The 15,141-nt window shown below is 35.5% G+C and overlaps 1 protein-coding gene and 1 non-coding gene across 12 annotated transcripts in view; one reads left to right on the top strand and one right to left on the bottom strand.

Annotated features, from left to right (window-relative positions):
• The window catches only part of LOC107151504 (zinc finger protein 573), a 157,678-nt gene extending 143,019 nt beyond the window's left edge, over positions 1-14,659 (top strand). For 10 of the 11 annotated variants that reach the window (XM_048791094.1, XM_048791099.1, XM_048791092.1 and 7 more), the window contains one exon: positions 12,803-14,659. In XM_048791094.1, coding sequence (XP_048647051.1) covers positions 12,803-14,508 — 1,706 coding nt within the window. In that variant the 3' untranslated portion in view covers positions 14,509-14,659. Of the gene's footprint in view, positions 1-12,802 lie in introns of those variants that run through there. The other variant, XM_048791101.1, reaches the window with a different exon arrangement.
• Positions 5,573-5,677, bottom strand: LOC125612694. Its single transcript, XR_007343173.1, has one exon. It is a non-coding gene; the product is annotated as a U6 spliceosomal RNA (small nuclear RNA).
• Positions 14,660-15,141: the final 482 nt, after the last annotated feature.

Genomic DNA, 15,141 nt, shown 5'->3' with positions numbered 1-15,141 from the left:
GCATCTATCGAGATGATCATATGGTTCTTATTTTTAAGTCTATTGATGTGGTGAATAACATTTATTGATTTCCGTATATTGAACCAGCCTTGCATCCCAGGGATGAATCCTACTTGATCATGGTGCACAATTTTTTTGATATGTTTTTGTATCCGATTCGCCAGAATTTTATTGAGGATTTTTGCATCTAGGTTCATTAGTCCAGTTTTCTTGTGGAATATCTACTTTCTAGGTTTGCCTTTTCCCTTCATGATTAGAATAAGGTTAAACATTTGTGCCATGAATAGTTAAAGGGTGGATATAATTTTCTTTTAATAAACTTTTATTTTTGAACAATTTTAGATTTATGGAAAGTCACAAAGATAATAGAGATTTCTTTATAAGCTGTACACAGTTTCATCATTGTTAGCATCTTATATCATTTAAGCACATTTGTTAAAACTAAGAAACTGAGGCTGGTATTAACTGAACTCTAGATTCTATTTGGATGTCATCACCTTTTCCACTGATGTCTTCTTTCTGATCATATATCCATTCTGGGATTACCAAATTGCATATATTTATTTGGTTTTCCAATCTCCTCTGTTCTATAACAGTTTTTTCCCCCAGACTTTCAATAGGTATTCTATAAAATATCCCTCAATTCAGGTGTGTTGTTTTTCTTATAATTAGACTGGAGATATAGGTTCTTAGATAGTAACAGAGGTGAAATGCTCTTCTGATCACACTATATCCAGGGTATATGACATCCATGTGACAACACTTGGATATCCTTTATCATTTGCCTAAGGTGTGTCTGCCAAGTTTCTGACTTTTTTAAAAATGGTTTTTTAGTTGTAGATGGACACAATGTCTTTATTTTATTTATTTATTTTTATGTGGTGCTGAGGATCGAACCCAGTGCTTCACAGGTATGAGGCAAGCACTCTACCACTGAGCCTCAACCCCAGGCCCAATGCTATATTCTTTAGAAGCATTTTGCCAGGTGTGGTGATACATACCAAGATCCCAACAACTTGGAAAGCTGAGGCAGGTGTATCGTAAGTTCAAGGCTGGCCTGGGCAATTTAGCAAGATTCTGTCTGAAAAATTTAAAAGTAAAATAAAAAGGGCTGGGAATGTAATTCAGTGATAGTGTCCAATATCGGAGGAAAGAAAAAATCGAATGTAGAAACAACTCATTAATTCTGGCCCCTCCAGGGTCTAGGTGCACTAGAGTGGGAATTTTGGTCGTAGTCGCTCCCGGCTGGGGCAGCAGGCCCCTGTCTCCGTGGCCCATTGATAACGGGCCGGCTAGCGCCCTCTGCCTGGCGGCACTGTCTGTGGCATTGGGTCATTGTGTCATGACAGTGACGTTGGTGTGCCAGTGTTGTGACAGCATCAGCGGATGCAGCTGTTAAAATGGGCTCCCCCGCTGTCTCTGCTAGCAACCGACCTTCTCTTCCTGGACCCTGAGCAGACACCCGAGAAGACGGCAATGGTGGCCTCCACAGTCTGGACTGCCTTGACCTCGCAGTGGCCCATCAAGGGGATCCTGAAGAACAGTATGTCTGCGACTCCCTCGGTGGTGGCCTCAGCCGAGCAGCCCCATCAGAGTAAAAGAGGAGCTGAGTGAAAAATCCCAGAAGTGGGTGAAATGAATATCCTGGGAACACATCACCCAGCAGAAAAGACTAGGGTTTAATGAAAACAGATGACCCAGGCACTGCTTCCCATAGCATGAGAGGTGACCCCGAAACCACTGACCAGGACTCCTGATGCCTTAGCTAAGAAATTATCTGCTGCTGAAGCCTCGGAACCAAAGCATTGGATTGGGGAACCAGAAAGCAGTGGAGAGGAGGATAGTGACCTCTCACCTGAAGGACGAAAAAAAAAGTGACAATTCAAAAATGAAGAGGTAGCTTCACTACAATGAAGGTCTCAATATTAAATTAGCTACCCCACTAATTTCAAAAGATCTACATGACAATGAAGATGAAGAAATGTTAGAGACTGCAGATGGAGAAAGCATGAATGTTGAAGAATCATATCAGGAATTATTCTGAGTGACCAATGGTTTTTACTTTTCTAAGAACACTGGTTAATTTATATAATATCTTAGAGGTTAAACAACATCTTGGGGGGAAAGAGGAACTAATTTATTTTTATCACTTCTAGATGTGATACCTCTTATGAAAAGTTTGTTGGGTTTTTTGTTTATTTTTATCAAAAGCTGATTGAAACAAGAAGATATATTGGCTGATATATATTCAGACTGAAGGATATTTTAACAATTGTCTTCAACTTGATTTTTGTTTGAGACGGATTATAAGCATTACTGTTGTATTTTTGGGCCTACTATCTTATCTTTGAAATTCCTGTTGTGTTTATAAGGAAAGGATTGAAAAATTTCTCCTCAGAACTAGCTTTTTTCCCACAAATAAATTATCAGGGCTGGGGTTGTAGCTCAGCGGTAGAGCACTCACCTAGCCCATGCAAGGCCCTGGGTTCAATCCTCACCATCACATTAAAAATAAATAAAGGTATTATGTCCAGCTACAACTAAAAAACAAAGAAAAAAACAAATTATCAGGTTTAATTTTCACTAATGTCTGCTCTAACTGCTTGTTTTGGTACACTGAGCAGACCAGATCAGTTTTTTTTTTTTCCAATAAATATAATCATAGAGCCAGGATTATGGTTCAGTGGTAGAGTGCTTGCCTAGCATGCGTGAGGCACTGGGTTCCATACCTGGCACCACATTAAAAAATAAACAAAATAAAAGTATTGTGTCCATCTACAACTAGAAAATATTTAAGATAAATAAATAGATATAATTATAGCTATCAGTGTTTCTTTTACATACCTGTCTTAACCTCCTGCTTTTGTTTTCTGTTCTTTCTACACACAGGCAGACGAATGTAAGGATTGTATTAAAGGATCACAGCGTTGTTGCAATAATGAAAGTCTCATTTTGGCCATTAGTTCTTATTCTTTTTTTTAAAAAAATATTTTTTAGTTGTAGTTGAACACAATATCTTTATTTATTTATTTATTTTATGTGGTGCTGAGGATTGAACCCAGGGCCTTGTACATGCTAGGCGAGAGCTCTATCACTGAGCCACAACCCCAGCCCCTCGTTAGTTCTTAAGATGAAGAAAACATTTGAGTAGCAGCAATGCTATAGGCAGGAAATAAAATTCAACTGCTCAGTTTCTATACCTCTCTTATTGAGAGTGTGCTAATTAAATTGCTATTGTTAGTTCATTTGAGTTAATTAGACCTTAGAAAACCATTGAGCTTTTTTTACATGATGAGAGAATTATATGTAACCAATGATATGATTGTTTCTGAATGTACAAACAGAATCAAGTCTGAATATTTTTCATTTAAAAAAATTTAAATAGTCCATGATTTAAGGGAATATGATGATGTATACTATGACAAATGTACTTTATTCTTCTAACACAGTAGGAGGTATTCAGATTTTTTTTTCCTGAAATGAAGTGCAGTTCTTCTGTGTCCTGGTTTAGTGTTGGTTTCATTTCTAGTCAATTATTTATCTTAATTTTTTGTTAGTACCATTATACAAACAGAATTTTAAAATAGTTTCTGTATATTATATATATGAAATGCTTTTATTGAACAGCTTATCTTTTACTTGCAGGTTTATGAAAATATGAATATGTCAAAATAAGTAAAAAGTGGGAGCTGGGGTTATGGCTCAGTGGTGAAGTGCTTGCCTAGCATGTGTGAGACACTGGGCTCAATTTTCAGCATAGCATATAAATAAATGAATAAAATAACATCAACTAAAATATATATATATATATATTTAAGTGGGAGAAGGGCTGCTGGGTGTGTAGCTCAGTGGCTGAACACCTGCCTAGCATGTGTGAGGCACTGGTTTGATCCTGAGCACCACATAAAAACAAATAAAATAAAAGCATTCTGCCCATCTACAACTAAAAAGTAAAAATTTAAAAAAGTGGGAGGATTCTTGGCTGTTTAAAAATATAAACTACATTTTATAGGGTACAATATCTAATATTACTTGGAGTTCTATAAGAAAAATTGTTTCTTATTTGTTTTTATCAGTGTGGACTGGTATTTATATTTCAAGTTATAGTTAAATATTACATTATTTCTTTTGTTGCCCATATTTTTCCAGCTTTGAATATTGGTAGTCCTTTGCAGTTGGTTCCTATGTCCATTTCAAACCCCCATTCTTTGAATTTTGAGGGGAACTTCTTTCCTAGTACTATTTCAGATTTATCTTATTTTCTTCCTTCCCTGGTCCTTTTACTAGAGAATTGTATTTGGAAATCAAGATCTGGGTTCTGTTATGCTTATAGCTTCTATGACGTCCTAGAGACCTACCAAAGAAAAACGTGTATGCATACTCAGTGATACATACTTAAACACGTAGGTTTTTCTCTCTGCCCATCTATTTGCATATTAAGCTAAATTTGAGTTCATATTGATGTCTTCAACTCTCATCCAGTACCACAGGGTACATATCTAACTTTTTTTTAAACTTTTTTTTTTTTTAATTGTAGTTGGACACAATCTCTTTATTTTTATGTGGTGCTGAGGATCGAACCCTGTGCCTCACACATGCAAGGCAGGCACTGTACCACTGAGCTACAGCCCCAGTGTACATTTTAGAACTGTTAACCCATACCTCAATGAGAAACAAATGAACTCTATTTTCTCTTTCTAATGTATTTTAATTTTACAATTTCTTTTGTCTATAGCCTTATAATATTCAGTCAAAACATCATTTTCCAAGATTCATAATTATTATCATATTACAGGACACTGTTTATTTAGTATACTTATCACAAGCATTCTTTAATTTCCAATTTTATTTTGTCTAGTCTTTATAATGTTGATTTTAGCATAATTTTTTGTGGTCGGGCTATATACTCTTGTATGATTTTGATCCTTTGAAATACAATGAGACTTTATAGCCAAGTATATGTCAATTTTTTAAAAATATTTATTTTTTTAGTTTTAGGTGGACACAATATCTTTATTTCATTTTTATGTGGGGCTGAGAATCGAACCCAGTGCCTCACGCATGCTAGGCAAGCACACTACTACTTGAGCCACATCCCTAGCCCAATGGTCAATTTTTATAAGCAGTTATAGTATAAGTGGAAAGTAATTGGATTTTGTAATATTTGGATTATACTGATGAAGTTCTAGATCATTGTTGATCAAATGTTCTTCTCAGACTTTGGATTGTATTGATGATTTGGTTTCTTTATTTCATGCCATTTTACTAGATGAATATAAAATTAATAACCCTGATTAAGAAATCCTCTATGTGTGTTAAAGTTCATTAGAAAATAGAGGTACGTATGGAGCTGGGGTTGTGGTTCAATGGTGGAGCACTTGCCCAGCATGTGTGAGGCACTAGGTTCGATCCTCAGCACCACATAAAAAAATATAAAATAAAAGTATTGTGTCCAACTACAACTAAAAAATATTTTTTAAAAAAAGAAAGAAAATATTTTAAAAATATTTTTAAAAAGAAAAAAGAAGTAAAATATTTTTATGATGGTTTATTTTTATGATGGTTTATGTATAAAAATACAGAACGCTTCATGAATTTGTGTCATCCTTGCGCAGGGGCCATGCTCATCTTTTATGTATCTTTCCAATTTTAGTATATGTGTTGCCTAAGTGAGCACAAGTAAAATATTTTTAAAAAATTAAAATCTCAAATCCCTACCACTTGTAATACCTTAGTACATAGACACATAGATATTCTTGTTTTTCTTTTGACCAAAGTTTCACTGTTTTCTCAACTATTTTATAATCTGTCTTTGTCACTGATTTTTCTATTTTCTCTTTCTAATGTATTTTAATTTTACTGCATCTTCAAAACCCAAACTGTCCTTGCATTACCCCTTTTGGCCCAATTTAGTTTATTCAAATCAGCATCCCAATGCAAGATTGTTCATTTCACCTGGTTACTGCAGTGACAAAATTCTCCTTAGTCTAACACATTCCCTTTATGACACAGACATTTTGAAGTGACAAAACCACTTATATTTTGACATTTGTTATCTTCTGAATGTATCTGGGTATTGTTGTATGGAATAATTTATTTTTTTCTCTACTCTTTACATTCATGTAAACTGGGAAGTATTTTTATTCTTAGGGGAATTCACATTAAAGTATTTGTTGCTGAGGTACATAATTGGTTATGCATATTCTGTCAAAAGACAAATCAGTGTTACAATCCAGTATATGTTATACTTTATTAGGATAACAATTGGGTTCCTCCATTGATGTTATCTTTTTCCTGTGATTACTGAAGTCTCCCTGATTTTGTTGGGTGTAACAGTAGAATTCAGTTCTGTCGCAGCTATTCTCACTCTTTATACTTATCTTTTTTTTTTTTCTACTTTGTATTTTTTGGTACCAGGGATTGAACTCAGGCATTTAACCACTGAGCCACATTCCCAGCTCATTCTTTCTTTCTTTTTTTAATATTTATTTATTTTTTGTTGTAGTTGGACACAATACCTTTATTTTACTCATTTATTTTTATGTGGTACTGAGGATTGAACCCAGGGCCTCGCACGTGCTAGGCCAGCGCTCTACTGCTGAGCCACAACCCCAGCCTCTCATTCTTTATTTTTGAGACAGGGTTTCACTGTGTTGCTTAGGGCCTCGTAGACTGGCTTTGAACTTGTGATCCTCCTGCCTCAGGCTCCTGAGTCTCTGGGATTTCAGGTGTGGACTATCAAACCCAGCTTATACTTATCTTAATAAGCTTGGGAATTGCCAGGTGGTTTTTTAAAAAGCCCTATTATGTCTGCAGATCTTTTTTATTGTGGTAGTAGGGATTGAATGCGAGGCCTTGTATATGCTAGGCAAGTGTTCCACCACTGAGGTGCATCCCCAGCCCTCCATTTTTAAAAAAAATATTTCTTTAGTTGTTGATAGACCTTTTATTTTTATTTATTTATACACAGTGCTATGAATTGAACCCAGTGCCTCACACATGCCAGGCAAGTGTGGTACCACTGAGCCCCAGCCCCAGCCCTGTAGTTTTTTTGTTGAAATGATCAACTGAAGCTATTTGGTTACTTTGATACAAGTATGTTGGAGGGAAGGAAAATATATATGATTTTTCTATTATTGACTTGATGTATTGGACTTGATGTATTGAAAATGTTTTCTGGGGCTGGGGCTGGGGCTCAGTGGCAGAGCGCTTGCTTAGCATTCGTGAGGCACTGGGTTCGATCTTCAGCACCACATAAAAATAAACAAATAAAATAAAGGCATTCAAAAAAATTACAAAAAAATTTTTTTAATAATGTTTTCTGTTTTCCAAAAATAATTATGGATTTATCCATTTTTCATTTGCTTAATGTGTTTAATACCACATAATCAGTATACTCAGCTCAATATCCAGACACATGTTTTTTAAAAAAGCCATAAATCTTTTAATTTTCATTACCTTTTAGCCTAAGATTCCAAGATTTATCTTGTATCTTACTTGGTTCCATTCTTGAAATCAAACATTTCTTGAAGAATTTTCTGATATTAGTGGAGACTAGTCAGAGAAATAGATATTAGTGTTTTTAAGAAGATAATTCAAAGATACAAGGATATTATCCTATTTTAGTGGAGGATGTTTAAAGATAAAGATTTTTATACTAGTGGGGAATATGGAAAGACAATCATGTAAAGGATCAGGGTGTTGAATATTGCTAGACTTTTTTACCTTTTCCTATGAAAATTTGTTAAAGCTTTTTGTCTTTTATTTTTTTCCTTGCAGTACTGGACATTGAACCCAGGTGTGCTCTACTGAGCTACATCCACAGCCCTTTTTGAGATAGGGTCTTGCTAAATAAATTGCCCAGGCTGACCTTGAATTTGTAATCCTACTGCCTCAGCCTCCCAAGCAGCTGGGGTTACAGGTGTGCATCACTGCACTAGGCTGCTTTTTAACTTCTTATAGGGTCAGTTTTGATCAAATACTTTTCTAGAAGATTATTAATATCACCTGTATTTTCAAATTTACTTGCATACTAATATGTTTGTGAGCAATTTTATAAGTCTTCTTTTTGTGGGAGGAGAGTTAGAAATTGAACCCAAAGGGGCTGGGATTATGGCTCACAATAGAGTGCTCGCCTAGCATGTGTGAAGCTATGGGTTTCATCCTCAGCCCCACATAAAAAAAAAAGTAACGATATTGTGTCCAATTATAACTAAAAAAAAAATTAAAAAAAGAAAGAATTGAACCCAAAGCTCAGCATATGCTAAGAATATACCATACCATGGAACTACTTGCCTTGCCCCATAACTCACTCACTCTTTCTTTCTCTCTCTCTCTCTTTCTTTCTTTCTTTCTGTTTTTAGGCTTATTCTTTACACGTAGACATTATTGAGATGTCAATGTTAATCAAAATTTTAAGTGTAATTTAAAATTTTTTTCCCTCCTTTTTCACTATGTTTAGATTGCAGTTATTTTTCTTTTAAAGGTTATTTTTTTATTTGAATTGGTTTTATTCTTTTCCAGAATTCATTACATACTGATTTATCTCTATTCCTTCTACTTTTGTTTAGTTTACTTTGTTGGTTTTTCTAGATTTTTTTCATCAATTGTTTATTTAATTATGTTGAGGTAACAGCTTTTTCTCTAAGCATTGTGATTAATGTACTTTTTGAATTGGTTTTCTTTTTACCTGTCTGTATTTCTTTCGTTTCAGTATTTCAGTAGTATAACAAAGAATCTGACTTTTTTTTGTAACTTTATTTTATTTATTTATTTTTATGTGTTTCTGAGGATTGAACCTAGTGCCTCACACGAGAGGCAAGCACTCCACCACTGATTACAGCCTCAGCCCCAAGAATCTGACTCTTTGATTTTTGAATGCCGATAACTTTCAAGACCTGTTCCTCTTTTTTTTTAACCCCCTTTTCTTTTTTATGGATCATCTGATTAAAAACCTAGGTGCTCTCTTCTTTGATTCCAGGAGGCAGTTCCAAACCATGCAAGCCCCCTCTCACCTGTAGGAGCTCCATACCCTAAGCATCAATAAAAACTCCATACCAGTCTCAATTATTTTTCAACTTCTTGGAAACTACCTTGCCCTCTCTAGAAAACCTCATTATGCATGTAGTAAACCTTTTCACATATTCTTGGTGTATGCATGTGGCATCTTCAGTCTTGACAACCAAGTTACATTTTTTTTTTTTTTGTGAGCATCCATCCTGCTTCTCTGATGTCCATGGTACTTACCAACGTAGCATTTAGTTAGAAAATATTTTTAGATTGAGTGCTCCTCTTTGTTTTTTGATATTGCTGATATTCAGGTTTTTTTTTTTTTTTTAAGGTTAGGAAATGTTTGTTTCTCTTGTTTTTACACAGTTGAATCACTGAAAAATCCTTATTGCCTTTGACCGTACTCTTTTTATTCTGTATGGATTTTGCTCAGTCTTTCCTGCATCTAATCTGGATTGCCATCCTTCAGTGTATATTTAATATATCCTTTTTTAATGCAGTTCTAGGCATCTGGTACCCTAGAACTTTCCTCTATATTATTATTTATTCTTGCCAGCATTTACAAATGGAAAGAATGCCTTATAATTTTCATCCAAGTATATGTCTGAATTGTCTGATGAAAATTATCAGAATGTTTATCTGGGAAGTACAGAATGGCCAATCTGGACAGTAAGAGAAGGGACATGAGGACGCAGGTAAGGATATGAAACAACACAGATTTAGCATATATAGAGTGGATGTGGCACAATACAACTTAGTTGAAGTAAGTATAATAAGTTATTTAACACTTTGGATATGCCAGGACCTGGTAATTAAGTGATAAAACAATGAGGGATAGTGTCTGCTCTTTAGGAAGTTTAGGGAAGTGTAAATAAGGAGAATACAAATCAGAAAATGATATAATAATTGAAAACAAAGAGACATACTTAGAGTTAGCAGGTACAGCCTTTCTAAAAAAAGAACATTTATCCTTGGACCTAAAGAATGAGAAAAATCCAATCTACAAAGTGTCAAGGAATCTTGGAAGATTAAACCATCCATAGAAAGCATTAATAATGAGGAAATTTGTACTGTTTTCTAAGTGACAAAAAGAGGGAATGTGGTAGAATATAGGGAACAAACAGGTTGCTGTTTTGACACATGGCCTCATAGGTATCAGGAGTCCTGCTGACCTGCTTGGAAAGGGAGGGATTTGATTTTTTTTTCATTTTTGTTCTTTTTTTATTTTTAAAAAATTTTAAAATTTGTTTTAATTAGTTATATATGACAGTAGAATGCATTTATGCACTTTATATATCATACATAGATGAGATATAATTTCTCACATTTAGAAAATGTGTAGAATCAATGTGTAGAAAATGTGTAGAATCACATTGGTCATGCAGTCACATATATACATAAAGTAATAATCTCAGTTTCATTCTACTATTTTTCCTATCCCCACTTCCCTTCCCCTTTCCTCCCTTCACTTCCCTCTACCTAATCTAAGGTAACACTCTTCTTCTCTAGTGTCCCCCACCTTATTGTGAATTAACATCTACATATTAGAGAAAACAATTGGCCTGTGGCTTTTTAGGATTGGCTTATTTCACTTAGCATGATATTCTCCAGCTCCGTCCATTTATTGGCAAATGCCATAATTTCATTCTTCTTTAAAGCTGAGTAATATCCATTGAATATATACCACATTTTCTTTATCCATTCATCCATTCAAGGACACCTAGGTTGGTTCCATAGTTAAGCTATTGTGAATTGAGCTGCTATAACCATTGACATGGCTGCATTACTGTAGTATGTTAAGTCCTTTGGGTATACACTAAGGAGTGGGATAGCTGGGTCAAATGGTGGTTCCATTCCAGGTTTTATGAGGAATCTCCATACTGCTTTCCATAGTAGTTGTATTAATTTGTACTCCCACCAGCAATGTATGAGTGTACCTTTTTATAAATAAAGATGCTGAAGTTTTTCTCTTCTCACCAACATTTATTGTTGCCTGTATTCTTGATGATTGCCATTCTGACTGGAGATGAAATCTTAGTGTAGTTTTGATTTGCATTTCTCTAATTGCTAGAGATGTTGAACACTTTTTCATATATTTGTTGATCAATTGTATTTCTTCTGTGAAGTATCTGTTCCCTTCCTTAGCCCATTTATTGATTGAGTTATTTGGTTTTTTGTTAAGTCATTTGAGTTCTTTATATATCCTAGAGATCAATGCTTTATCAAAGGTGCATATGGTAAGGATTTTCTCCTAATCTGTAGGCTCTCTCCTCACATTATTGTTTCCTTGCTGAGAAGCTGCTTTGATCCTTGATTTTACTTCTTGTGCTTTTGGGGTCTTGTTAAGGAATTCATATTCTAGGCCGACATGATAAAGATTTGGGCCTACTTTTTCTTCTATTAAGCTCGGGGTCTCTGTTCTAGTGCTTAGGTCTTTAATCTACTTTGAGTTGATTTTTGTGCAGGGTGAGAAATAAAGGTTTAATTTCATTTTGCTACATATGAATTTCCAGGTGTTTTTTTTTGAGAGAGAGTGAGAGAGAAATAATTTTTTAATATTAGTTTTCCATGGACACAATATCTTTATTTTATTTGTATGTGGTACTGAGGATCGAACCCAGTTCCCCGCGCATGCCAGGCGAGCATGTTATCGCTTGAGCCACATCCCCAGCCCCTGAATTTCCAGTTTTGCCAGCACCATTTGTTGAATAGGCTATCTTTTCTCCAGCAAATGTTTTTGGCACTTTTGTCTAGTATGAGATAACCACATTTATGTGGGTTTGTCTCTGTGTCCCCTGTTTTGTACCATTGGTCTACAAGTCTATTTTGGTGTCAATACCATGCTGTTTTGGGTACTATAGCTGTGTAGTATAGTTTAAGGTCTGGTATTGTGATGCCTGCTGCTTCACTTTTCTTGCTAAAGATTGCTTTGGCTATTCTTGGCTCTTATTTTTTCAAATATTTCTATGAAGAATGTCATTGGGATTTTAATAGGAATTGCATTAAATCTGTATAATGCTTTTGGTAGTATGATCATTTTGACAGTATTAATTCTGCCTTTCTCCAGGAGATGGGAGATCTTTCCATCTTCTGAGGTTTTCTTCAATGTTCTATAGTTTTCATTGTAGAGGTCTTTCACCTCTTTTGTTAGATTCATTTCCAGGTATTTTATTTTATTTGAGGCTACTGTGTGAATTTTATTCTAAGAATAAAAGAAATCACTAAAGAAACTTAGAAGGATGGGGCTGGGGATGTGGCTCAAGCGGTAGCGTGCTCGCCTGGCATGCATGTGGCCTGGATTCGATCCTCAGCACCACATACAAACAAAGATGTTGGGTCCGCCGATAACTAGAAAATAAATATTTAAAAAAATTTCTCTCTCTCTCTCTCTCTCTCTCTCTCAAAAAAAAATTAAAAAACTTAAAAGGATGAATTCTTAAATATTGAATCTAAATTAATGATAGATTCTAAATAAAGATGCTGAAGTTTTTCCTCTTCTGAATTATAATTCATTTGGTCTCTAATAGTGCCAAGATAGCAGATTTATAACAAGTCTGTCACAAATTCTGACCCACACCCTAACATTACCTGTTTCCTTGATCAGTAACTTCATTATCTGATATTCAGTCCCATACATCTCTGAATTCTTTTTGGCCTTCTTCACACTTCATTGATTGTGTTTTTAGATTTTTTTGTAAGCCATTCACTTACTAGGAATGTTGCTTATTTCTTTTATACATGTTTTATGTCATCTGATACAGAAATACAAATATTTTTTGTTTTCTTATTTCAGATTGGGGTTTACAATGCGAGATAATCAGCTATCTAGAAATGCCCACTTATGAGAAAGATGTATCTTCTACACAACATCAGAGCATATATAGCAGAGAGAAACTCTATGAATGTAAGAAATGCCGGAAAAAATTTAGGAGTAGCTGCCAATTAATTCTACATCATAGGTTTCATGTTGAGAGACCCTATGAATGCAAAGAGTGTGGGAAGAACTTCCGCAGCAGCTATCAACTTATTCTCCATCAAAGATTTCATACTGGTGAGAAACCTTATGAATGTGTATACTGTGAGAAAAACTTTAAAAGTGGTTATCAACTTACTGTACATCAGAGATTTCATACTGGTGAGAAAACATACGAATGTAGGGAATGTGGGAAGGCTTTTATTTATTCCTCACACATTGCCCAACACGAGAGAATTCACACAGGTGGAAAGCCTTATGAGTGTCAGCAATGCGGGAAGGCCTTTAGTCAAGGTGGACACCTAAAAATTCATCAGAGAATTCATACTGGTGAAAAACCCTATAAATGTAAGGAATGTGGGAAGGCTTTTAGTAGGTGCTCAAATCTTGTTGAACATAGACAAATTCATACTAACAAGAAACCATATGTGTGTGATAAATGTGGAAAGGCTTTTAGAAGAAGTCATCAGCTTATTGTACATCAGAGTGTTCATACTGGCAAAAAGCCGTATGAGTGTAAAGAATGTGGGAAGGGCTATACCACTGCCTCATACCTTGTTCTACATCAGAGAATTCATAAAGGTGGGAAACTATATGAATGCAAGGAGTGTAAAAAGACTTTTACCTTGTATAGGAATCTTACTCGACATCAGAATATTCACACTGGTGAGAAACTGTTTGAATGTGGGCAATGTGGAAAGGCCTATACTACTGGCTCAAAACTTTTTCAACATCAGAAAACTCATACTGGTGAGAAACCTTATGAATGTAAGGAGTGTGGGAAGGCCTTTAGCTTGTATGGATACCTTAATCAACATCAGAAAATTCATGTTGGTATGAAACGCTTTGAATGTAAGGAGTGTAAGAAAACCTTTACCTTATATAGAAATCTTACCCGGCATCAGAATATTCATTCTGGGAAGAAACTTTTTGTTTGTCAGGAGTGTGGGAGGGCCTACAGTACTCGCTCAAACCTTGTGCAACATCAGAAAACCCACACTGGTGAGAAGCCCTATGAGTGTAAGGAATGTGGAAAGACCTTCAGCTTGCATGGATATCTTAATCAACATCAGAAAATCCATACTGGTGTGAAACCCTATGAGTGTAAGATATGCAGGAAAACCTTTACTTTCTGTAGAAATCTGACTCTACATCAGAGTATTCATACTGACGAGAAGCCTTTTGAATGTAAAGAATGTGGAAAGACCTTTAGACGTAGTTCACACCTTACTGCACATCAGAGTATTCATGCTGATAAAAAGCCCTATGAATGTAAAGAATGTGGAAAAGCTTTTAAAATGTGTGGGTACCTTACACAACATCAGAAAATTCACACTGGTAGAAAACCTTATGAATGTAAGAAGTGTGGTAAGGCCTTTAGTCGTTCTTCAAACCTTGTTCAACATGAGAGAATTCATACCGGTGAGAAACCCTATGTGTGCCAACAGTGTGGGAATACCTTTAGATACGGTTCAGCCCTTAAATCACATCAAGGAATTCATACAGGTGTGAAAGTCAAAGAATAGGCATGGACAAATCACTTTGGTAAGAAATGATTAAATATTAGTTTTATAGGTATGTATTTAGCAAATGAGACTTCATAATACAGTTCTTGACACATTAGAAAGCTTTCAGTATCAGTTCTGTTTTAATGAAATATCTGATTCTTGGCAAATTTAAAACAAAATAGAATTCCCAATTTCTTCATGTCTATATGCCTTCAACGTCCATGGCATGGAATTTTATACTAAAGGGAGCCTTCTCTACTGGACATTAATGGTTGTTACAAATTACCCCAAATTTTAATGTCTTAACACAATAATAAATATTTCTCACAGGTTTTATGGGCCAGAAATTCAGGAGCATTGAGGTTTTCATGAGATGAATCATCTGAAGGCTTGACTGTGGGTCAGGCTCCTGTTCCCCAGGAGTCACACTGGTTACTTTCTTACATTCTATATGGTTTGGATATGGTTTGAAGTAAGTGTCCCCCAAAGGCTTATGTGTTAGAAGCTTGGTCTCCAGTTTGCTAGTGCTACCTTAAAGAGGTAGGGCCCAGTGGGGGGTCCTTATGTCAGTTGAAGGTGTCCTCTCAGAAGTGGCTGTGAAACTCCAGGGACTATATAACTGCCGCAGTCTGGCTGGGCACAATTAGGAGC

Source organism: Marmota marmota, unplaced genomic scaffold, assembly GCF_001458135.2.
Source record: "Marmota marmota marmota unplaced genomic scaffold, marMar, whole genome shotgun sequence".
NCBI lineage: Eukaryota > Metazoa > Chordata > Mammalia > Rodentia > Sciuridae > Marmota > Marmota marmota.
This window is presented reverse-complemented; position numbering and strand designations above follow the sequence as displayed.